A 25,313-nucleotide genomic window follows, 5' to 3' on the forward strand; every position below is an offset into this window, starting at 1 on the left:
CCAATCACATTTAGAATGACGTGTGAATGGCCAAAAACAGCATGAAATCCGTTTCAGGCTACATCCAGAGGCTACATTTAAAATCCTTTTTTTAAATCGCATTTCCAGAAATCCATTTCAGTCTGACCGCTCTGATCGCATTTGTGTAGCTTTTCTGTTACGTCATGCTTTCACGTCACGTAAACGCAACCCCAGCCCGAACTTTGGAACAGTCCAATTCTGCCGAAATGATAGGGGTGGTTAGGAAAGTCCATGTATTGAGGAATATAGTTTCTACAATGTCTACGATGTTGAGGCAGAATGTCTGGTTAGGGTGTTAAAGTCTGGTGGGGGATGAGTTAAGGAGATTTTAGCTTTGTCATTATGTAAAGTAACAGAAAACAGTAACACTATATCACTAATCATCATCAAAAAAATAGTTTATTACCAAAATAACTTAGACAACAAAATAAACAAGTGGAATAACAAAGACCTTCGTGGTCAAACGACAGTGGAAACACATTTTCACAGACTTTTATGAGGAAAACATCCCATCATTGAGTATTGTGTTTCACTGACAGACATCATACAGTAATGGTAGTCATCCTATAACAGTAAAGTTCATCTGTTGAACATCAGGGTGCACTGTTGTCCATAACATGAGGTATTATTATCATCTCTTATCACATTTCTCATCAAACTTTAATCAGGATCTGAGAAAGACAAAGAGGGAAGTTTTAAGTAAACCTTAGAGACGGTGTAACAGTGATACACAAACAAACTTGAACAAATGGATTATAGGGTGGTTTCCCAGATAGGGTTTAGATTCATCCAGAACTAGTTTTTAGTTATATAAGGATATACAAGTAGTTTTGCAAACATACCTTACAAAAAACAATGCTGGTGTGCATCATGAGACAAAACAAAGACACGGATATATGTTAAGATGTTTAAAGCAGCTCAAACATGTATTTTTGTCTGGGGCTTGGATAAACCCGGTCAACAAAAAAAAAAAAAAAAAAAAAAACCGTCAACAGACTTATTTACTTACTAAAACAGAACGAAGTGACAGCATGAGGACTATTTTAAACTCATCTGTGGATAGTTTGAGACAGTGAATGGATACAGGATTTCCATATATTTGCCATGCAAAACACTACATTGAGATATTTGGCCTTTTCTCAGCCTTTACTGAAAAGGTTTAAGGCTCAGAGAAAGATTTTGACCAAATGATATTGAAGTAATGACACAAAAGCAGATGTCGAGTTGTAATAAAACACACATTAAACTGCCCTAACAAGCCCTACAGGTATCATACAACACAAACAATGATCTCTCCTTTGTGTTTGTTTTACTCTATTCAAAAGAAATCTGCCATGAACCTGCGTGCCAGTACGTTTGTGTTTGTGTGCTAACAAACATTTATTTCAGTATCTTTTCAGAGATGTCAACAAACTTGTCTTGGATCTGATTTGATTAAATCTACATACCTGCTTAATTCCTGTTTAGTTCAAGAATGTCAAGTAAAACCCATAAACCTGACATGTCACCATAAAAAAAGTTTTCTGTCATTTATTTACCTCAGAAACCATTGGCTCTGGGGAGACTAAAATACATGTTTGAGCTGCCAACATAGGCTATCTTCACATATATCAGTGTCATCGTTTCATTTCGTCTCAAGATTCACACCAGTCTTGTTTTTTGTAAGGTATGTTTGTAAAAACTACATAAGTATCCTAATATAACTAATGCCTAGTCCTGGAAGAATCTAAACCCTGTCAGAGAAACCACACCCTATGTGTGTTAAATATAAACCAGTTTCCACATTCTCTTATACTTATGAACTCAGAAGGTAAATAAAATATCACACTGGTTAAAACGTCACAAAGATTGGTCAATCGGGCATAATGTTGCATGGCCAGTGTGCAAGTTGATCCGAGTTGAAACTGAGTAACTCACCTCACTGAGAAGAACCCACACATCTGAATCTGTGTGAACTAAGAGTCGTATAGCAGATAACTGCTCAAGATCTTGATCCACATCTCCTGCAGCCAACCCATTCTTAAATGAACCTGTACACACACACACACAAACTTACTGGTAATCTTATTTCAAAGTCCATTGACAAGGGGAAAAAAAAATCAACTTCTTGAAGTTATGCAAATGTTTATAAATGAAACAAATGTACCTATCACCACATATCCATCAGATGAAGGTTTACAGCAGGGTAATTCTCCTTTCTTTACTCTTTCATTTACACTTCTCTGGAAACACAAATACAGACAAACCTTTACTTATTATAAAGAAAATATATTTTTTTTCAAGTTGAGCAAAACTTCCCGTCTAGCAGGTTTGGGGTGGTTAATGTCTTAAAGATGTTTATACCATGGTCTGTTTAAATACTCGATTCTGATTGGCTGGAAGGTGTGCATTAAAACCGTTTAACGCACAGGTAGTTCCAGTCAGTTTGATTAAAGTTAGAAATTAATCCACTACTATAAACATTGGTAACCATAGTAACACAGTTACACTTGCAGAGAGAGCGAGAGAGAGATTTCCAACTGTTTGATTTTTGTTTTCATTTAATTTAATCCATTTCAATAAATGTAATGTGTCCTTATATAGTAATCGTGGTTAGAGACGTCGGTTTTATTTCACACTTTACATAATTCATTTAAATAAATGATTAGTTCAAATAAAGATTGCCTTGTCACTGTCAGTGTTGGCTGTCATTCATAAATTAGTTAATGAATTTAAATAAATATGATAATTCATTTAAATAAATGCAATACAATGGCACTACTTTATTTAAAGCGGACGGAGTGCGAGCCTTAACTTAAGAAGATGACCGTCATTTTTTACCTGTCGGTTAAAATTACACTGTAAACATTAATTACAGCTTTAACTTGGCAAATAACCAAGGTATAAGCGGGATAATCCACGGCTAGCCATGCATTAAAGGGTTTTAATGCACTTCGCAGAGGCAACCACCCTCCGCTACGCGTCGGGTGGTTCTTCGCCTCTACGTCGTGCATTAAAACCCTTTAATGCATGGCTGGCCGTGGATTATCCCTTACAAAGGCTATCTGGTGTCAAATGATTTTCCATGAGTTGTAGTAGAAAGATGCTTACGATAAGAAACAGGTGCACACCACACATTCTGTCAATTCTTCTTCTGTCATTTACCAACTTAAACATTTAAAAAATAAATAAACGTGCAATACAATGCTTGCTAACGCTAACAGAGATCTTGTAATAATGTCACATAAAAATAACACGTTTCACTGATGGGAGAAATGTGAGCATGTTTGCAACAAATGTAGAACCTAAAGTAATGCATGACTTGGTTTGATCATCTAAGCATTGCAAAAACACATCTGTCTCCAACAATAACAGCAAGCAAATATCAGGTGTTGATATATAAACAACTATACATGATCTACAGCAGCGATCACCAACCCCGTTCCTGGAAATATACTTTCTTACAACAGTTCACATCTAACCCCAATTAAACACACGTGAACCTGCTAATCAAGTTGATCATGGCTACCTAAACATGAGTGTACTGAAGCAGGGATGGATCTAAAGTAGATAGGAGGACGGAGTCACGGATCTACATCATGAGTCTCCATCATTACATCCAACCCAACTTCAACACACCGGTCTCTAATTTTTAGGTAGCCCTGAACAACTTGATTAGCAGGTTGAGGTGTGTTTGTGTGGTTTGGAGCTGAAATCTGTAGGACAGACGCCGTCCAGGACCAGGAATGGTTTACAGCATCTATAAAGAGTTTGGTTCCAAAACCAAAATCTTGTTTTTTTAATGTGCATTTTAATGAATATCAATCCAACTGGTTTGTTTTGATTTAAGCCTTCATAACAAAAAAAAAATACAGCTAATTAACACAATAATAACATGATAACAGTAGTAAACATGAGTTATCTCGTTTTGGATCCAAACTCTTCATATCTTACATGACACAGACGCTGATACTGCTACATATTGCATAATGCTATGAATGAGTAGAAATATTTCCTATAGTAAGTTCAGTAAAATAACTGGATTATCATTGTCAACACTTACAGAAACAGGAAGCCCCTCCACTGTCGTGTTGTAAAACCGGTCACCATTTGTTTCAATATTACCGCTTCGAAAAAGAAACCTACAAAGAAGTGGAATACAAATATTAAGTAGTTCAATTCAATGTTCATATTTAACATATTTGTTAATCATTTACATACTAAGAGGAAGTATACCTAATAATATAACAATCCCATAGAAAGTCTCTTTCAGTTACTGTGGTGATTTGGTTTTGGAGCGTGAAGGTGCAAGTTTTATAATTCTGTCGACAGTTTCAGTTTTATTAAAGAGATTTTTCTGGTTTGAAAAGAAATGATTCTGCAATTGTTTAAAATGCTAAGATGTTTTTAAATCACGGTGGGGTAACAGGAGAACAAGCGTTCAAGCGTCGGGTTTAAATGAACCTATGCTTATAGTTTATTTCAACTCATGGCTGAGTCAAATATGGACAATTTAATCAAATTTCATTTAACCCAGCGGTTGGGTTGGTCCACATTTAACCAAATATTGGTGAGGATTAAACTGGTGCTGTTTAAGCATTTATGAAAAGCCCAAAATAAATCAAATAGATACACGAACAACTCAAAGAAACTTTGGTTTCTGTAAAACACGCTGCTGAAAATAAATACCTTGATATGTTGAACAATTTAATAAAACTAATATTGAAAATGTTAAGTTCATCTTAATCAACTAAACATCACAAATCTATCTGGTGTATATTTCTAAGTTAAAGCAGATGAAGGGTAGATTTAGTGTTGAGTATTAAATGTCGTTCTCAGAGGAAGTGAAACAGAAGTCCGAGGTTTCAGATGTTAGCTGTTGGATACGTTTACATTTACTTCTGCTTATATTATTTAATTGGGTTTAAACACAAACTCTGTGGTACGGAGTCTACATATAATATAAGCCATGACTGGCGTGTGGATAGATTTAAAGAAACTAAACATTTAAGAGAAATGCAAATCAGGACCTGACCTCACAAACCTAAACTTTACATACAAGCGCTGTCACCGGAGCGTCTTTATCAGCCTTTAACATTGACTTTCTATGCAGCTTGTCTCAAAAAATCCACACCACTGAATTTAAATGTCATTATAATAATGTCCTCCTTCATATGCTTTACTTCTCTTTGATGACAGGTTGAAGGAAAGAGGGTTCAACACGATTCATACAGGCACAACAACAAATCATCTTTAGTTTCCTCTTCTTACCCTTTGACTGTTTGAGGCTCAGTAAACTTGATGACAATGTAATCATTTTTTTTGGGCGTGAGACCCCAGAAGAAGTCCTCTCCTCTGTAGGCCCTCTCCAGTGAGTACATCTGATAGTGAGTTAAACTACTGTTGACGTCTGCTGGTGGGTTTTTGTGGGATTTAAACAGCATCTGCTTCCCAAAGTCTTTATCCTGTACACATAACATACTTAAGAACGGCCTCGTCGTCTGAAAGCACAATCACAAATAGAACTGAAGTTCACGTTTTAAAAAGGAGGACATTATACTTACTTTTAGGCTTTGCATTTTACCCTGCAGAGAGGAATGTAAGCCGACATGTTGAAAGAGTGACGGTTTGTAAGTTCTCTTTAGTCTTTCCTTCGCAACATTGCAGTGGATCTATGTGTACAAAAGAATTGTAATGATAAACACGAGGAAACGCTGATGAAAGAAAGCAACACCAGGTGATGTGTGAACGTACGGCTTCTTTCTCTGGATTACACGCTTTGACCCATAGGATATGATCGAGCAACCAATCAATGGGCTTGTCTTTGTGAAACATCAAAATGAACTCCACAAACATTGGCAGATCTGAAGACCTGAAAAGCTTGCCTGAAATATAAAATAAATACCAAATTAGTTATTCATTCAAATACATGTACTGGTTTGTCATCATCACCATAAATAAAATGAGTGACATATGACAGATTTTCTTTTGATCTGCAACCAGGACAAACTAAACCTAAACAAACATGAGAACGAGGAAGTGCTGAACAATCTAACAGAACATGTTTTCTTTCACAATCACCTTTTTGATTGTCAGATAATAAGATTTCAAGCATACTTTACTAGCATGTTTGACAGACACTTTCATGTCAAGTCACTGACAGTACATTCAGATTTATAGTTTTTATCGTCTTCCAGAAATCAAACCCACAATCTTTACTCTTCTTTATAGGAAGACTGAGAAAAACCCTGACTTCACAGCGAGTCAGTGTTTAACAAAGGACGCGCTACACAAATTAAACCGCAAAATAGAGAGGGAAGAAATCAGAGCCGATCCAAACACTGACCGATGAATCCCAGCTGGGAAAACTCCAGGTAAAGCCACTCCTGTGAAAGCTCCTGCTGTACAAACGCTTTCATGGACTCAGAATATCCTTGCTTAGCTACGATATCATCCTCCAGCTGAAAGACATTCATCACATGTCATGATAAAGGCAATAAAACATTAAAGTGGCACCTGTATCATCAAGACCTCACCTGAATGTAATAAGAGCCTTTGTCTTGGGCATACAGCATGAGAAAACTGTAGTCCAGATTCTGCTTGGTCCTCCATCTATCGACAAAATATTTATAGGATTTTATACCACAGGTCTGTTAAATGCTTCATTCTGATTGGTTGAGAAATGTTTCACTGCAATGCATTATGTCGTCTATAAAGCACACCTGACTTATGTCTTCAAATAACCACCTGAGCAATGTCTGTTGAAATAATGCACACTTTACTTTGCGTCGTGCCATATGACCACTTTGGCACGCATTATTTCAAATACGCACATTATCAATGATTCCAGACATATTATATATCCTACACCAAATGTTTCATTGCATCTGGTAAAAAATATCTTTCTGTCAAACACGTATCAAAAGGTGAAAATCTAACCTGACTCGCTCCTTGGAGTCCCCAAAAGTTTCCTTCAGGTCAGTAAAGTCTGGGTAATAGTAAGGAGACGGAGAGATGACCTCTATCATCCCCGAATTCACATCATCAGGGAGACTAGATCCAGAGAAATAAACACTTACAAAACTGCACAATGAGCTTTCAAAACCCATCCCAAACTGAAGTCAAATGAACTCACTTGTTCTGCACGCTCTGTACCACACCATTAACAAACACTGCATTTGTCTAAGAGAAGGGAAGTGACAGAAATAAATCAAGAAAAAGAAGAAGAACTAATCTAAACAGTTGAGTTATCAGTGGTTATTTAATAACATTAAATTAAAGAGAAGTTGAGTTGAGTTGAGTTGTTGTAATTGGTTCTTTTTATCACCCCATAGTAACAGCTTATCATAGTTTAGGACTGTGTGATGTAAACTAAAGGCTATTTATTATTTGAAAAGAGTCATAAAAGAGATAAAGATTCAAGGTTTAGCACCTCAGCCACAAACACTACGATGAGAATCTCCTTTCTTTCAGCAGGTGACAGGTCAAATAACAAAGACTGAAGTGTGTTCACAAGATAACTCTGTTTCTCTCGGTGTACGGTGGGAACTCCTAACACCAGCGACACTATAAAAACAGTTCAACAACATCTGTACTTAGTAAACACAAAGTACAAATTTAACGCAGGTAAACACCATATATTTAAAGCAAACCTCCGGATCGTTCTTGTCCCAGGTGAATGATGGGTTTCAGGCCGTCCTTGTGCTGTTGCAGGTGGGGTAAATAGAGAAGGGCATTAGGCTGTACAGGCAAAAGGGCTGGAAGTTCTGAGTGACCTGAAAGAGAAATACTTGAATAATGAATCACATAACCGAACGGACAAAGTATTAAATCTGGGTGCGTTTGTGTGGTGACTCACCTGAAGTTTTACCGGATGTGAGATTTGAAGGATTGCTGGTGAGGTTTTGAAGATGACCCAGCACATTACGTAACTCGTATGATAACACTTCACCACGCTGCTCTGCTCGCAGTAATCTCTCATATATCAAATCCAGCTCAAATGAAGTGTTATCTGAAACACACAACACAACACATATACACAAGTTATTTAAAAATGATTTTGATGGTTTGTTGAGCAGTATGTTTACAATGCACAGGTTTATATACAGTTATACACATAAGGGTGGTTTCCCAGACAGGGATTAGACTAGTCCTAGACTAAAATAAATGTAAGGGCTGTCCAAACTGAAAACAACTTACACCAGTGGTCACCAATCCTGGTCCTGGAGGGCCGGTGTCTCTGCAGAGTTTAGCTCCAACCCTAATCAAACACATCTGAAGCACCTTAATTAGCTGTTTCAGGTGTGTTTGATTAAGGTTGGAGCTAAACTTTACAGAGACACCGGCCCTCCACTTTCACTGACATATCTTAAAATACATCAGTGCCCTCGTTTTGACTTAAAATGCACACAAGTAATGTTTTTAGTAAGGCATGTTTGTTAAAACGAGTTATATTTCCTGATTAAACTAAGGTCTAGTCCTGTCTTAAACTAATCCTGGTCTGGGAAACCACCCTATACTGATTAAAAATGTATGGCTTAAATGCAGTGTTAGTCTCTTTGGATAAAAGCATCTGGCAAAAATATAAATGTAAACGTCATCCTTAATTTATCCATCCGATTGAGAGGAAAAAGTCTTTCAATTTAATTCAATTCATTATTACTACAACTATTAACAATCACAAATATCAGACTTACCTTACAATCTATTGCTGCCTTTAGATAGGATTTCGTTTATTTGTTTAATCTGATCTAAGAGTGTGGTTAACAGATATAACATTAACACTGCTGGAATAATAATAATCTACATTATCATTTAAAACATGTCTTGTCTGACAGGAGGAATTATCTTTAACCTAACTGCTGTCATTAACCGCTGGGTTAACCACTGGTTTACATTATTAATTGTAGAGAATAGCGGACACTCACAATAGGATAAATGCATAAATGAAGGTCACGTGCAACATAATTTACACCTTAACTACACGAGATCAATCACAAAATAGTCACACTTACCTGGTTGAGGCGCGTGCCAGATAGTTAACATCAACGCGCATCCCAAAAACCCCGTGGCCAGTAGAAATTTCCCATTCCAAGGCCTCATCTCATTTCTCTGGAGTACAAGACGACTTACTGCTTCCCTTAGGTGGAGTCTCAATGCAGTGACAATTTCTTTCTCACAGTTGATCTAAAGTCATTTTAAAAAGATGTCCCACTCCTTTCTGTCAACCCGGCCGGCTACATTCATTCCCAGTTACGCGTCGACACAAACGCCTTTCACAGCATGAACAAACATACGATCACACCTTTATACGACACCTGACCACACCTTCCACCTGTCCACCTCATGCATATTTATACATTCATTCATATTCGTGATTGACAGGGGAGAGCTGGAAGCTGTGGTAAAGTAGATTACAAAAACATACAGAACCTCACAAATATTAAAATGTAAATAAATAAACGATAGATTTACAGTTTGTGCAGCTGAATGATTAAAGTTGATAAGAAACATTCATTCATTCATTCATTCAAATATTTATCGACACATCAGATATTGATATTTTGTATTTAAAGGGCAATCGATCATCAAACTTCACACGTCGTTGTTAAAATGTAATCAATACAAAAAAAACATCACTACACTTTTCCTATAAATTAGAAATGATTAACAGTCTATACTTTCTATACTTCTCTTTATTGCACTTTGTTTCATTGTCAGGAAAACACATTGACAAACACATTGAACAGAAATAATCATCTTCTTCTTGTTTATTTTAAATTATGGTTTCAATATATTTTGGGGTGTAATACCTTAACTAACTCGCTATCTAAACATTTTTGGTATCCTATATCATGAAGAAGAGAGAGAGAGAGAGAGAGAGAGAGAGAGAGAGAGAGAGAGAGAGAGAGAGAGAGAGACACCGACCCCTGCTGGTAATCACATTTAAAACTATTCATGTCTTTTCGTCGTTTATTTGTGATTGTTTATTTGAATGTGTGTGCATGTGAATATAGTTTTTAACAGAATAAACCATGAAATATTTTATGTAGCATGAAAACAAAAACCAACAATCACTTCTTATAACTACGTTACTTTTAATAAAATAACATTTTCAGAAAACATTTTTTTTTAATTGATACTTTTGTCATTTTTGAAAGATTATATCATTTATTATTGGTGAGCTGTTTCCATATTCTTCAGGTCAGGTGAACAGAATTCTGCAATGAGAGTAAAAGAAAAAACACAATTCAATTGACTTTCATGTCCATGAAGGTCAAAGTAAATCATTTTTTTGCAGTACTGATCTTTATTTTAGATTCTGGTGATTGGTACCCTTATGTGAGATAAATGGAGGTGTCATGACATATCAGGAGTTATTTACTGAAATGAAAGTTGTGCTTTATGTTGATTATTTACTAGATTAAGTCCACACTGACCTGTTACACCATCATACGAGTACTGAGATTCTCTTCTGAATCCAAGACACTCAGCTTGTTTCCAGTACATGGCCAGATCAAACTCATTTGGTTTGTTGTCCTTTTCTGTAGCAACAAAGAAAAAAGATTTATCCATTAACATTTAATATACAACATCATTTGAACTTTATTTGAAGGTTTGATGTGATGAATGGTCTACATGACCACAGATGTGTGACTTACTAAAGAAGTAGAGCGACTTAATAGTCTCATTTTTGAAACTGCTTATAAAGCTCATGGTGATGCAATCCGAACAAGATGGTAAGAATTTGCCCTCTGTTGATGTCTCGTTGTCTAGAGATCAGCATAATAATATTATATTATATTAAAACTCAGAACAGCAAAGTCTTAGATGAAATAAAGCTTTCTGTTTACTTACGAGTGGCATAAATGCTGCCATCTTTAACAGTTGAGTTAATGGTCTTAAATTCACATTTGCCGTTTCTGAGGAGATCAATGATGGATCTTAGTAAATGATTGAAAATGTCAAAGAGAGAAAAACATCATGTTAATGTACAGCAACTCTTACAGCATGTTCCCTTGACTGAGGATGACAGTATTTTCAAACGCACTGGGTCTGAACTCGATCCACGAGCTGTTGACAGTCTTCAGGATATTTGTGAACAAAAGATGATCTGCTATCCCTTCAAGAAAGATCCATTTACCCATGATCTGATTTAAAGAAAGTATAACCATGCAGTAATAAGTTAACTATATGAATATACAAAGACTTAGCAGACTTACACTTTTGTTGTCATGTTTCAGGATGAGAGGTTTGGTGAGCTCCTCACAGTTGGATGCAGTGGCCTGAGTTGCACTAAACAAACTCAGGAGAAGAGCGACCATAAACACCCAGCAGGACATTCTCAAAAACCTCATTTAGATTATTGTGTAGCATTATCAAACGGGCACGATCTTATATAAACACAAACTATCATCTGTTTTTTCTGAAGTGATGCAACAGGACGAACACTGCCAGTAAAAAAAACTAAGTGGGTGAAATTGTGGACTTTTACAATGACAACACATACGGCAAAAATACAGCAAAAATATTTGTACATTTTAAATATAAAAAAAATGGCTCCAACTATATATATATATATATATATATATATATATATATATATATATATATATACTGAAATATATTTTACTATATGTTTACACAAATGTATTTTTCACATATATATATTTTGTATATTTTGAAATATATTTTAAAAAATAATTATATTTTAAAGCTTTTATATTCACATAGCATTGAAAGGAAAAACCTGTAAACATAACAACTGAAAATCAGATATATTTTTAACTGCAAAAATGTACTTATAATATTAGATTTTATACGTACGTTTTACATTTTATACACTTTATATAATCTTATTATATTTTGGCCTGGAAAAATACATATTTTTGATGCATCAAATAGGTTTTAAAATTAGAAATGAAACTGTTGCCCCTGAAATACATTTTGATATGTTAATATATGAAGGTTAAAATTAAATCAAATCATATTTTTTGCCAAATATTTTTTTTTTGCTGTATGGGCAACATCCATCAAATATAAAAACACAATTGACATGACGTCTATTTACATTTATTAGATGTTCTGAGGAGTTTTGACAGATTTATAGATTCACTGGATGGCATCTGCAGGACTACAATTCCCCACAAAATCATATTTTGACAACTGTAGAAGAAACACTGTGTCTCTGTTCATGATATAATTAAACATAAATTGAATTAGATTATCAACCCAACGGATCATTTTAACTCATCACTGTTATCAAAACATATGATATTAGACTTATAATCAAGACACAATATTTACATTAGTTATTGACTCCCACATGAGCTTCATTTGGAAAATAAAAATCACTGTAAATGATTAACATTTGGTTTTGTTTGTGTTATACTAGAGAAGGAAAACCCCACAGGATAACTTATTTAACCTCTTGCATCACAAACCTTTTGATCAATGAATTTTCATTTGTGAATATGGGACAGGGACACATCCATTTCCCAAACGTATTAAAAACTGAACATAACTAAAGTCAAACAGGTTTTTTATGGAAATGTCCATTACAGATGTATTTATTCAATTGAATAAACTGGCTGATATTTACAGGTCATCACTTATAAAGTCAACCTGGTAACTCAAAGATATGTCTTGCTTTGTCCAGAGATCGAAAGCCAAGTCCTTGTGTGTAAGTGCATGAACTACAGAGCTATAATGAAGAGAAATAAAAAAGACAGCAGTAACAGATGAAGTCCAGTAGGAGTCACTGCAGTGTTGAGACACGAGCAGTCCAAACGATGCTCTTCATCTCTTTTGGTTTCATCTTTCTGCTCCCGAAGCTCCTGACGACCAAAGTGAGAGATCAATGAGATGTCACCGGGGTTATAAGAGGAAGGCTGAGGGCAGTCCAACCAATCGGTGGCCAGAGGCCGGGGGTATCCCTCTTCAGGGGTGAAGCCTGGCTGAGTAAACTTCCAATAGGAATTGCCTTTGAAAACATAGACTGAACCTGATTGATGCAGAGAATACAGAAGTCAGACAAGATTCACTTTAAGATATTTTAGCTGAAGCCTCTTGATACGAGACGTCTGTCTCTGGTGATCCAAACACAAGTTCCTCTACAGCTCCATAGAGCTTAAATAATCTGATTGCAAATGTTTTATGTGTAACCCGTTTGTGTGTAGATCACCTGAGATCACATTAAGATTAGGTGTCAAATACAGGAAATAGGGAGGCACACCTTTAACCTTTCCATCCTCATTTTCCGTGATTATTCCATTCACTCCTCCTTTAATGAGTTCCCTCCAGACTTGACTTTCCTCCAGGTATCCCCCCTTCTCTTTCACAGACCCCCACATCACACCATGCGAAGGGTCCCAGTGCAGTCTGCCATCTCCTTTCAGATCTTCTGCGGACAGAGGCCGTGGAAAGCCTTCCTGAAGCGACAGATCTCTGAACAGCCACATTTGGGATCCTGTAGAACGCAATGCAGATATTGGTGGAAGCACATAAATCACTGGATGTTAAAGGTGTGTGTGGCGTGTTGGAGGACTGACCGCTAATAAAGATGATGGCGTGATCCGTCCGTCTCTCCAGAACGGCTCGCAGTGGAGACAGCGATGATGGAAGAGCAGACCAGAGTCTCCGGACAGAAACGGCCCTGATCGAAACCAAACCATCTCGGCTCACTCGCCACATGTACTCACCTGAGTCGAAGACATACGACAGATAGAGAGAAATGACAATATAGCACGGAGATTATTCTGTTTTTAAATGACTAGATCATGTAAATCAACCTTTAAAAAAAAAGATCTCTCCTCGAATCCTGGCGACTGCATCAAAACTGGTGTTACAGCGATCCACAAGACTCCTTGAGATGAGAAGAGAGATCGCATCTCATTACAATTACATTCAACTGGCATTTGAAACTTCTAACTCAGACTTTTTGGCTAATTCAAAAATCATATTGAAATGTATTATGAGCATGCAAGGTTTGACACCTGTCGGAATGGCCGCGGTACACGTGTGTGAGTCTGTGTACGTCTCTGTGTCCGTGTCGCAGTTGTGGTTCAGTTACAAGAAGAGGTCTGTCGGTTGGAATACGGTTACCCCTCTTACCTGAAATCACAACCAGACATGAAGACACAAACTACCACAAACAGGGATTTCACAGCAGATATTTACCGTAAAGGGCAGTTATATGTCGAAGGTCATGATGGTCCAGTCTGAAGTGTAAGGGGTCTCCCAACGGACCCTGGTAGTATGGACGCATCACAGATCGCCGTGCGGATGAATGGGTCAGTCCGAGAGCGTGACCGAGCTCGTGCACTAACACCGTAAAGAGATCGGTCCCCTCCGTTACTGTTAACAGACAGACAGACAGACAGACAGACAGACAGACAGACAGACATTTCCAAGTCATGAACTGATTCTTTAGGTGCCCTTTAATTGATGAACTAATTGTAGTTGACATGACAGATATTAAAGTTGATTTTGATGTGCTTTGTAAAATGACCTGGTTGTCTGAAGGTCCATTTCTCTTCTGCATCCAGGTGAACTCCACCTGCCCTGTCTGGGTCTGATGGAAAGAAGGCGTGGCCGACAGATCCACCTGCCCCATCGAAGGGATATCCGTCTCCGTGTGGACCGTACATGAAATCGATTTGGAGGTCGGCCCCTTCCGGTCCTCGCACCTATTAGATAACCACATGTGACTTTGATAAGCAAACATTGTGACAGTCCATGTATTTGCAGTAAACAAACTAATTCATAAAGATTTATATTATTATTGTATACATATAAATGCTATTTTTGGCTGTAGTTTTCCAAAGAGCCTGTCTGTTTGACAGTAGTGGATAAAAACTTTACTACAGACTACTACAAGATACAAAGAAAAGATTCTTTAAAAAGTGAAATGAACACTAATGTAAGAGTTAAGACAACCTCATGGAAGTCAAGCGATGTTGGATCGGCCCAAACTCTGAGAGCATAGTAGACCAGCGATCGAATCGTTTCACGAGATAATTTCGAGGTTTCTGGGTAAGAGCGCAGCCTAAAGAAAACAAAAGACATAAAACACATGGATTAAAAACTCTCAAACACCTTTATCTTTAGTGTATGATGGGGCGGCAGCGGTTCAGTCGTCCACAAATCGAAAGGGTAGTTCTGGCTCCACCTGACCAATGTATCGAGGTGTCCTTGAGCAAGACACCAAACCCCAGCTGCTCCCGACGAGCTGGATGGTGCCTTGCATGCCTGACACCGCTCGCTGTCTGTGTATGAATGTATGAGGCAACATGTAAAGTGCTTTTGATGGCCATTGGTCTATGAAAACGCTATATAAAAGCAGTCCATTTACCATTTGTATGATGCTGAACACACCGTTACCCAGTAAATGATGACCAGTAATGCTTAATTCCTAGTGCTCCTTCTTTTGGAAATAATCCCTATAGCGTTTTCCCAAATGGTTAATATTATTAACATGGATGTATTTTTATTTTTAAAAACAGACATTATTTCATAGCTAGTAAGCAGTTGACAGAAATACAGATGAAATAAAAAAGATTCTGACCTCCAGTTTATATTGCGTCTCGTCCAGGTAGACACGGCCCGTTTCATCCTTTGACTTTGTGCGTCATCATCTAGGGTTTGGTCATCATCATCATCATCTGGGAGTGAACATCGAGGGGTTTGGATCAACCTTAGGGTCCCTTCATCTGTGTGAGAAGAGGAGGATGAAGATGACAACCGAGAGAATATATGTTGGGAAAACATTGTTTTCATACCTAAGACACCTGTGTCATCCAAACCAGCAAACTTCTGCATCTTCTTCACTGCTTCAGTGACCGCTGTCCAGGCCTGTAACTGACCTGTCGAGGGATCAGGGGGTGGTAGGTATCCAAATTTTGTGAGCCATTCCTGCCAAACAATAATAACAGAAACATGACTTGAGTTATCATACTGTGTGTATATATACAGCAGAGATGAATCCATGTAACGGCAGATAACGTTTCCTACTATCCGTCATTGGTCTTATGTTTAAAACCAGCCGATGATCAGGTCAGATTAGATCCTGACACAAAAGAGGCAGAAAAACACATCGGTGTGATTATTTTTAGTTGGGTCACAATAACAACAGAAGTGCAGTTTGTATGCTCACCACTTCTAGGATTTCACAACATAATCGTTTAAAACAAAGAGTAAAAAACAAAACTATCGCTATCAGTGGATGTCATTCAATATCAGTATCGGCACAGACATATTGTGCATTCCAGTACTGTATATATTAAACTGGACATTTGAAGGAAATGTGACAGATATTAAACGTTCATTTTTTCCATTAAAATGTTTCTTTATCTTTCCCAGGAGAATAAAACACATTCTCTCACCACGAGTTTACTGCTCTCATCTTCTGTGGGTATGACAGTGGGTAAAGTAGACATCAATGTGCTGGCCAAACTGGCTGCTGGTTCGTCTTTACTAGCTTCTCCATAAACCTTTACTGTCTGTCCACATATCCAGATGACAACCGCTGTGCAAAACACTGTCGTCATACTGAGAGCGCATGCATCATCTGCTGAAAACACTTGAAAATGATCAGGATTTAATGATAATGCCTCTCAGTCCAGATGTGATGCCATCTTTACTGAATCTGACAGCGGCATCTGTGGTGTTGAAGGATTGGAGAATTGATGCCAACACTGCAAATTCATAAGTCAGAGATCATTTAGTGATAACTATACCAAACCTGCATCGGTATATAGTCAGTATATGGTGAAGATATAGTAAATCAACCTTTAGTCAAATCTGCTGGAATTTCAACTTTGTAACTGATTCATTTCAATTCAACAATTGGTAATTGTTTCAAAGCAGCAATATAAGTAGCAAAATACAATGAATATTAATAAACTATACAAGCAAGCGTATTAGTAATGTATCGTATACAAGAGGGTACTAAGTTAAGCCAATGTCGGCTGACTCCCTGGGGTTGAAATGTTAAGAGCAGGCGGATTGCTATGCAACAAAAAAAGACCCACATTTGTCAAAAAATATATCTTTCACAGCCAAAATATACAAGTTTGTATAAAATTATGAGTTAAAAATTTATACGTTTAAAATATCAAATTATAAATAGGCTACATTCTCGCAGCTGAAAATATTTTTTATTGTAATCTTTTCAAACATATTATGTTAACAGGTTTGACGTTTTTCTTTCATGTAACGTGAATATAAAAGCTTTAAAATATCATTATTTCTTAAAATATATTACAAAATATACATAAAATGTCCAAAAATATATTGGTGAAAAATACATTTTTGTAAACATATTTCTAAAATATATTTCAGTACATATATATTTTGGCCAATATTTGTATATTTTGAAATATGTTTAAAATGATATTTGAGTCTCAAAACACTGCTTTGTTTCAGGAGCTGCATGCATTTATAAAACTTTACTGCATTGATGACTGTAAAGATGTCTGATTGAATTGCAGGTGTTTGCATAAAAGAGAGCAGAATAAAAAGGCTGAGGATTTCATTTTTCTAAAGCATGTAAAAGAGATGAAGCTCAGGTCACGTGTGGCTTTAATTAAATTAGATGTCATTTCATTAAAGAAATGAGAGAATGTGAGTGCTGGCAGAGGAGCATGAGGACATGTAAAGGATAAGTTATGGAATAATGAAATTAAAGGAAAACACCACCGGTCTCAGGGGACAACAACAGAGGACAATGTAAGAAGGAGAGCGAGAAGAATAAATGAGAAGTGAGACATTTATGAGAATAAGCAAGCATGTGTGTCTGACATAAAGACGAGATCGTGGACAGTAAAGAACTGTAAGACTTCTGGCCAGATTTAATCAAGTAATAATAAATAACATTAAAATCATGTTTTTATTTATTTTCTGTTTACTGACATTGTTATGCATTAAAAAGTGTCTCCTTTCATATCAACTTATTTTTGTCATGTTTACATCTTGTCATGTGTCTAGTGTTTGAGGATTTGTGATTTGTTTATCTATCCGACTCACTTAAGTTATACATTTGTCAAAACAGAGATGTCAAAACATTAAGATATTTTCTTTAAAAAAAACACCACTAAAGTTTGCATTTATACATATGTTTGGTATCCTACATTTAAAGCTTTTATCAAAGGATTTTTTTATCTTTTATTATTTACACAACAGCTAAATAAAGTTACTTTAGTAAAGTTTTAGTAAAAATAAATGAAAGCAATGATGTGATTTATGATTAAGAAAGTGAAACTTGCCAACATACCCACTGTTTGTCCTCTTCTCCACTCGTCGTCGTGCTTGTTCTCTTCTTCTCTTTAACAGATGTGTTCCTCTGTTCATCTCCTCAATCCCTCACCCATCCTTCTCCTTATGTCTCTGCACTCATACAATGGACTCTTAATACCTCCCCATCAGGCATGTGTGCTCCCTCTCTCTCTCTCTCTCTCTCTCTCTCTCTCTCTCTCTCCGTGTGTGAAAGTCTCTTTATATCCGGTGAGATTTACAGACTTTGCTTACTTGCACATATGTCCACGCTCTGTCAAACTGATCATACTTTATATTCAAACAGTTTCAATAAATAAGGCATCATGGACAGAAATGTGTGGCACTACAGTAAATAATAATGGACAGAGTTTAATGTATTTAGATCTGAAGGCAGATTAGTGCTTCACTTATTTCAGTGGCTTTTGTGTTTCTGCAATGAGTGGATATGTTTAGATCAAATCCTCTTAACCAATGGATTAAAAAAAGAAAAATAAAGATATCTAGCTAAATGTATTGTTGATGTGAGATGTCGTGCGGCTCAGTGATACACAATCTATCCTGCTAACTGTGATTATTCCTCATTTTAGAAAGAAATCGTTTTTAAATAAATCTTCAGTAGAATAAAGTGGTTGAGATTTTTGCACATGAGCTCTTAAATATCTTAAATGTAACTTTGTATTATGAGCCAGAGAGCAAGAGAGAAAAGCAGATTTCCAGATGAGCTATCCGTGTTTTTATGATGGATAAAACTGAGTGAGTCTCAGAGGAACGGTCGGATTCGTGCAAGAGCAATCGAAGCGTTTGCTGAATGTCTAACCAGTGTGACCTCTCTAATCTGTTTAATTTGTCAGTATATAACTTTTTGGTCTTGTTTAAAATATTACTTTTCATTCGTTTTAAAACAGATTATGAATGTAATTTACTTTAAAAGCAACTAATTGTCCTCATGTAGACCCATATAGGCAAAGAGGCACTGCTTCTTTGTTGTCCTGGTTACGATTTTGACCTCCATTAATGAGACAAAGGTCAAAGTGTATGAACTAGAGGTCAGATGGGTAGTGATGACTGTATTTATAGAATGAGGCACATTGCAGGGAATTTATCTGTGAATGGATGTGTGTGTGTGTGTGTGTGTGCGCGTGTGTGTGTGTGTGTGTGTGTGTGTGTGTGTGTGTGTGTGTGTGTGTGTGTGTGTGTGTGTGTGTGTGTGTGTGTGTGTGTGTGTGTGTGTGTGTGTGTGTGTGTGTGCGTGTGCGTGTACACCTGGTAATTATCAAAGATAGGAATACCAGTGTTTTTGTGACCTTGTGGGGACATTTTGATGTCCCCATGAGGAAACAAGCTTATAAATCAAACAGAATGATGTTTATTGAAAATGTGAAGTAGCAGAAAGTTTTTTGTGATGGTTGGGGTTAGGGAATGGGGCAGGTAAGGGGAATAGAATATACAGTTTGTGTGGTATAAAATGCATTACGTCTATGGAATGTCCCCACAAAACATGGAAACCAGAATGTGTGTGTGTGCGTGCGTGCGTGCGTGCGTGCGTGTGTGTATCTCTGTGTGTGCGCAAGTGTGTGTGTGTGTGCCTGTTTAAAAGAAAGTGATCAGAAGTGACAAAAGACCAAGTGACTTTTCTAGTCTCCAAGACAACAGCGATCTCTTGTGAGGAACTCAGTAATACAGATCTTCATTCATTGTGCACACAGGACAGGACCAGGACACGGCCACAGGCAGATGGGGCACAGGACTTCTCAGTTCTGCCTCTGATAATCTCATTTAGGTTAAAGCACTTTAAATTATAACAGTAACGTATAACAGCAAATGTGTTTTGGCCTTTTGGTATGTATAAAATTTATTTTGTAAATGTATTATTAATAAATTACATAATACACATAATAACTGAAAGCTTATTTTAACTTAAACTGAAAAGAGGGAATAATATTGGTATATAATAATTGTTCTATTTCATACCTCCAGACCGCCAGAGGCGGAACAAAGTGGAATATCATGCGCTCGCGCATTGGCTACGAGAACTTATTGATTGGCTGTCATCCCGTGACCTCATGACGCCCAAATATAAATTCTATCAACGCGTCATGATCTGTCTCTTTTTCATTCTCGCTTATTTATTTATTCTTATTCATTCATTTAGCTGACGCTTTTATCCAAAGTGACTTACAATTGCTATATGTGTCAGAGGTTGCACGCCTCTGGAGCAACTAGGCGTTAAGTGTCTTGCTCAGGGACACAATGGTGTGTCACAGTGGATTCGAACCTGGGTCTCCCACACCAAAGGCGAGTGTCTTATCCACTGTGCCATCACCACCGCTTGGCGAAGAACTTTAGTCTGTTTGCGCAGCTTTTTACTGGGCTTAGCGACTCGCTCCCCATTAGCTGTATTAGACTACTCAGATTGGTTTTTGCTTTTCATTGGACTCTACGGTTTTTCTACATTGGATATTTACACCACCTATGAGTACCTATTGGTTTCCAGGGTTACCTCGCTGGTGTCTTCGACGGAATACCACACTATTAAGCTTCGGACAAGTACGTCAGCGCTACAGATATTGTAACCTTCACCGGCGAGTACCTATTGGTTTACCAGGGTCCCCTCGCTCGGTGCGCCGCTTACCCTCGCTACGAGTACCCACGGCTTTGGGCTCCCTCATTCGAGGCTACCACGCTTACCCGCTGTAGTATCGGCCTGCTTTTCGTTTACGCCCGTGCTGTCAGCCGGCGGTTTTTCTCCGTTACGGATCTGACATTATGGAGCATACGGCTTACTGTTCGCGATGCCTTTCCGGGATGGACATGTTGGATGGACATGATCGTTGCCCACCGTGTTTGGGTATGGAACATCTCAAAGAGGCTTTATCTAACACTTGCCCGGAGTGTAGTATCATGCCGGTCAAGCTGCGTCAACAACGCCTGGCGAGCGTGTGTTCACTCACGTCGGGGGCTCTACCCGCTAGTGTGCGTTCGAGCGGGTCTAAACGTAAACATGTTCACGGCGATGACGGCGGGCAACCTAAGCCTAAACGGAAGACCTCTTCCGCACTGGCTAAACGCATGGACGAGCTATCGGCTACGGTTCAGCAACTACAGACCTTGTTAGCCAATGCTACCGCTCCAGCGACTGCGGAGGCTCGCGCGGAGCCAACTACGGGTGACGTTTCACTTCCCGCCTTTGATCAGCACCCGTTTACGTCTGACACAGAGGTGAGTGACGTCGTATCGGTAGCAGCCACGAACTCCCTGTTCAGCGAGGCTTCTGGCCAGCCTTTGGATGATGGGACGCTTGCCCCAGCCGGGTCTTCCCCGCTACCCTCGGTGTGCGGCAGCGAGCCTCGGACGGGGAGCGAGGCATCCTCTACGGCACTGTCATTACGCGACACCCTGAAGAGGGCTCTCGCGAAACTGGAGCTGGATTTACCGTCAGCGTCCACAGGACCGACTAATCTGCTTTGTCGGTCAGTGCCCGGGGCTAAAGAGGTACGTCTCCCTCACTGTAAAGATTTCGCCGACGTGGTTTCGGCGGCTTTTCAGTCGGCCCTGTCTTTTCGACCAGACCGGGTTTCACGCATGTTAGCCGACATGTCCGCCCCAGACGCCGTGGGACTCGGCGCTATGCCAACATTGGAACCCTGCGTGGCGTCTCTTATAGTCTCACCCGACGAGGCCTTACGACAGGATGTGCGCTGCCCTAATAAGGAGTGTAGGCGTACTGATGATGCCCTGGTTAGGGTGTATAACACAGTGGCTCGGCTGGGCCGTGTGGGCAACTCCATGGGTCACCTATTACTGGCGTTACACTCTTCGTCAGATTTTTCCGGCCATGAGGAATCGACGGCTGGAATGCTGGACGCCTCACTGCAAGCCCTCGGTGCCATCGCGAGCGACTGTGGGAGGGCCCTGGGTCTCCTCGTACACGCGAGGCGGCAGGTTTGGCTGGCGCAATCACCCCTGCCGGAAGTTTGCCGCAACAACCTGCGTCAGCTACCTCTGATACCAGGACATCTGTTTGGGCCGGCTGCGCAGGAGGCTTTGGAAAGGCGGGTTCGTGTGACTGAGTCTCGCTCACATCATGTGGAGCGCCGCACGTCGTTTCGGGAACCGCCGGCAACCTTACACCCACCTCGACAGACCCCTACGCCGCAACGCACGCCCCCAGGGACGTTTACCCCACAGGGCCAGCGGACAGACGCCGCTGATTGGCGGGGGTCGGCGGCGATGGGATTCACTGCAGCCCAGCTGCAATGTTGGGCGGACATTACATCCAACGGCTGGCTCCTCGGGACGCTCAAGGATGGCTACAGGCTGCAGTTTTGTCGTCGACCTCCAACTCACAACCGCCTTTGCCATACTGTGATAAAAGACAAACGGCAGAGTCTCGCCCTCACAGCAGAAGTTCAAAAATTGCTGCTGAAGGACGCTATAGAGGAGGTGGACCCTCAAGTGTGTTCGGGGGGTTTCTACTCCCGTTATTTTCTGGTTCCAAAAAAGGATGGGGGGTTCCGACCCATCCTGGATCTGAGGCCCTTAAATCGGTTCCTGAAGCGCTTACCGTTCCGAATGTTACGCACGGCAGACGTTATTCGTGCTGTGATGCCAGGTGTGTGGTTCGTCACCATAGACTTACAAGACGCTTATTTTCATGTGCCCATTGCGGTGGAGCACAGGCAGTTCCTGAGATTCAGAGTTCAGGGCAGGGCATACCAGTTCAAGGTCCTGCCATTCGGACTCTCTCTAGCCCCCCGGGTGTTTACAAGATGTGTCCAGGTGGCCCTGGAGCCCCTTCTACAGGACGGTGTTTTCGTCCTACCATACCTGGACGACTGGCTCTTGTGCGCAGCCACGTCGGAACAGGCTGCTTCAGACGCCAACCGCTTGCTTCAGCACATAGCCGCACTTGGCCTCAAGGTCAATTGGGAGAAAAGCCACCTCATTCCCACCCAGTCGGTGTACTTCCTGGGCATGTGCCTGGACTCTCGGTCAATGTGCGCTACTCTTACCGAGCCCAGGAAGGAGGTCATTCGCCGGGCTTTATCGGCAGTCCGGCTATGACGAAGACTTCCTTATATCCGCTTGCTGAAACTGGCGGGGTTACTTACGGCTGCTACTTCGGTGGTTCGACTCGGCCTCCTCCATCTGCGACCTTTTCAACAATGGTTGATCGCGCTACGTCTGTCAGCGGTTCGCAACAGACGGACCCTCGTACGGATATCGGAAGAATGCAGCTCTTCCCTCGCCCAATGGCATCAGGACGACTTTCTGCTTTCGGGGGTACCAATGGGTCCACCCCCGTCGCGCAGGGAGGTGGTCACCACGGATGCCTCCCTGTCGGGTTGGGGAGGCGTCTGGCAGCATCGAGGAGTGAGCGGTCTGTGGGACCCTCACTGGACAGGATGCCATATCAATGTTCTGGAGCTACAAGCGGTTGTCTTGACACTCAGACATTTCGAGTCGGTGTTGGTGGGGAAACATGTCCTGATCCGGACGGACACCACCTCGGTTGTGTTCCACATAAACCACCAGGGTGGCACGAGGTCTCTTCCGTCTTTCCACCTAACACGGACGCTCCTGACTTGGGCGGAGTCGCGCTTTCTCTCCCTGAGGGCGATCCATGTTCCCGGTCACCTGAACTCTGCGGCAGATTGCCTATCTCGAGGGGGCCCGAGGCCGACGAACTGGCAACTTCACAAGGAAGTTGTGTTGAAGATTTGGGACGTTTACGGCATGGCGGCAGTGGATCTATTCGCCTCACGGGAGACGACGCACTGTCGGCTATGGTTCGCCGAACGTTACGAGACGGGTTCTCTGGGCGGGGATGCCCTAGCCCACGAATGGCCGGACCTGCTTCTATATGCCTTTCCACCGACGGCCTTACTATGGGCAGTGCTCAACCGGGTTCGAGAGCGGAGTCACCGGCTGTTGTTGATAGCCCCCCGATGGCCGAGCATGCCGTGGTTCCACCTCCTTCTGTCACTTACAACAGGGCCAGCCTGCCCGCTGCCTCCCTGGAGGGACCTACTGTCCCAGATGGGGGGATCCCTATGGCACCCTTGCCCAGAGCGACTGAAACTTTGGGTATGGCCGCTGGGGGGTACCAGGACGTCTTGGACTGTTCGGAGAGAGTTAAAATCACTGTTATGAACGCCCGGGCTCAGTCCACTAGGACGATGTACAGCAACCGCTGGGCACTTTTTGTTGCCTGGTGTGCTGAGCGTGCGCTTGACCCCTTTGGTTGTCCCGTCACGGCCATACTCGATTTCTTGCAACAACTCTTGGACGACGGTCGTTCACCGGCTACACTGAAAGTTTATGTTGCTGCACTTTCGGCCTACAGGGCCCCGCTGGATGGCATTTCTGTGGGCTCCCTTAAGTTGGTGGTGGCTTTTCTCAAGGGCGCACAGCGGTTGTGCCCACGTGTGCGTGCGGACTATGCTCCTTGGGATTTGAATGTGGTCTTGACGGGTCTGTGTGCCCCGCCGTTTGAACCTCTGGAACAGGCGGACATTAAATGGCTCTCCATGAAGACTGCGTTTCTACTGGCCATTGTTTCTGCAAAGAGGGTCAGTGAGTTCCATGCCCTCTCGGTGAGTGATCATTGTATGAGATGGGGTCCTGAACTTGACCGGGTTACCCTGTGGCCCAACCCTGCTTTCTTGCCCAAGGTTTTGACACCTCAGTTTGTTAACCAACCCTTGGTTTTGGCTGCTTTTCAGCCTACGGACGAGTCCCGTCGGGTTTTGTGTCCGGTGCGTGCCTTACATCGTTATGTTTCAGTGACGGCTCAGTGGCGGACGACGGATCAGTTGTTCGTCCGTTTTGGGGCTTGCCGCAGGGGCACGGCTCTGTCTAAACAGAGGCTGGCACATTGGGTTTCTGATGCCATCAGAACGGCTTATGGATCTGCTGGTGTGTCTGCACCTGTGTCTGTGAGATGCCATTCGACGCGCGGTGTGGCGGCCTCCTGGGCTTTTTTGAAGGGGATTTCTCTTGCTGAAATCTGTTCTGCGGCCACTTGGTCGTCGGCCAGT

General features: G+C 40.7%; 3 protein-coding genes across 3 annotated transcripts; all 3 read right to left on the reverse strand.

Moving 5' to 3' along the window:
• Window positions 1-400: 400 nt before the first annotated feature.
• Window positions 401-9,301, reverse strand: LOC135720577 (alpha-1,3-mannosyl-glycoprotein 4-beta-N-acetylglucosaminyltransferase B). Its single transcript, XM_065242786.2, has 15 exons — window positions 9,015-9,301; window positions 7,859-8,011; window positions 7,653-7,775; window positions 7,433-7,566; window positions 7,136-7,182; window positions 6,940-7,053; window positions 6,537-6,612; window positions 6,347-6,461; window positions 5,755-5,885; window positions 5,565-5,672; window positions 5,272-5,465; window positions 4,064-4,142; window positions 2,168-2,243; window positions 1,939-2,051; window positions 401-692 (listed from the first exon to the last, which is right to left on the reverse strand). Exons 1-15 carry the CDS (start codon window positions 9,100-9,102, stop codon window positions 675-677), a joined length of 1,569 nt encoding a protein of 522 aa, XP_065098858.1. The 5' UTR covers window positions 9,103-9,301; the 3' UTR covers window positions 401-674.
• A 776-nt stretch (window positions 9,302-10,077) lies between these two features.
• Window positions 10,078-11,381, reverse strand: LOC135720584 (saxitoxin and tetrodotoxin-binding protein 2). The gene is made up of 6 exons (XM_065242796.2): window positions 11,223-11,381; window positions 11,008-11,150; window positions 10,858-10,922; window positions 10,662-10,772; window positions 10,440-10,544; window positions 10,078-10,220 (listed from the first exon to the last, which is right to left on the reverse strand). Exons 1-6 carry the CDS (start codon window positions 11,355-11,357, stop codon window positions 10,174-10,176), a joined length of 606 nt encoding a protein of 201 aa, XP_065098868.1. The 5' UTR covers window positions 11,358-11,381; the 3' UTR covers window positions 10,078-10,173.
• A 473-nt stretch (window positions 11,382-11,854) lies between these two features.
• mmp17b (matrix metallopeptidase 17b) lies at window positions 11,855-18,387 on the reverse strand. Its single transcript, XM_065241785.2, has 12 exons — window positions 18,272-18,387; window positions 16,383-16,694; window positions 15,780-15,912; window positions 15,566-15,710; window positions 14,938-15,046; window positions 14,510-14,687; window positions 14,179-14,355; window positions 13,995-14,112; window positions 13,791-13,864; window positions 13,551-13,700; window positions 13,235-13,468; window positions 11,855-13,003 (listed from the first exon to the last, which is right to left on the reverse strand). Exons 2-12 carry the CDS (start codon window positions 16,545-16,547, stop codon window positions 12,696-12,698), a joined length of 1,791 nt encoding a protein of 596 aa, XP_065097857.1. The 5' UTR covers window positions 16,548-16,694; window positions 18,272-18,387; the 3' UTR covers window positions 11,855-12,695.
• Between the last annotated feature and the right edge of the window lie 6,926 nt (window positions 18,388-25,313).

Source organism: Paramisgurnus dabryanus, chromosome 16, assembly GCF_030506205.2.
Source record: "Paramisgurnus dabryanus chromosome 16, PD_genome_1.1, whole genome shotgun sequence".
Taxonomy (NCBI): domain Eukaryota; kingdom Metazoa; phylum Chordata; class Actinopteri; order Cypriniformes; family Cobitidae; genus Paramisgurnus; species Paramisgurnus dabryanus.

What these genes read in the sequence shown, in the direction of transcription:
- mmp17b (XM_065241785.2), bottom strand. Translation starts at nt 16,547, where the DNA reads ATGACGACAGTGTTTTGCACAGCGGTTGTCATCTGGATATGTGGACAG. An exon ending in TACCGCGGCCATTCCGACAG is followed by an intron (nt 13,865 to 13,994) that starts GTGTCAAACCTT and finishes TCTCATCTCAAG; the next exon opens with GAGTCTTGTGGATCGCTGTA. An exon ending in AGAGATCTTTTTTTTTAAAG is followed by an intron (nt 13,701 to 13,790) that starts GTTGATTTACAT and finishes TCTTCGACTCAG; the next exon opens with GTGAGTACATGTGGCGAGTG.
- LOC135720577 (XM_065242786.2), bottom strand. Translation starts at nt 9,102, where the DNA reads ATGAGGCCTTGGAATGGGAAATTTCTACTGGCCACGGGGTTTTTGGGA. An exon ending in AAGGCTCTTATTACATTCAG is followed by an intron (nt 6,462 to 6,536) that starts GTGAGGTCTTGA and finishes AATGTCTTTCAG; the next exon opens with CTGGAGGATGATATCGTAGC. An exon ending in GTAAAATGCAAAGCCTAAAA is followed by an intron (nt 5,466 to 5,564) that starts GTAAGTATAATG and finishes TTATGTGTACAG; the next exon opens with GATAAAGACTTTGGGAAGCA.
- LOC135720584 (XM_065242796.2), bottom strand. Translation starts at nt 11,357, where the DNA reads ATGAGGTTTTTGAGAATGTCCTGCTGGGTGTTTATGGTCGCTCTTCTC. An exon ending in TGAAACATGACAACAAAAGT is followed by an intron (nt 11,151 to 11,222) that starts GTAAGTCTGCTA and finishes TCTTTAAATCAG; the next exon opens with ATCATGGGTAAATGGATCTT. An exon ending in TAAGTCGCTCTACTTCTTTA is followed by an intron (nt 10,545 to 10,661) that starts GTAAGTCACACA and finishes TTGTTGCTACAG; the next exon opens with AAAAGGACAACAAACCAAAT.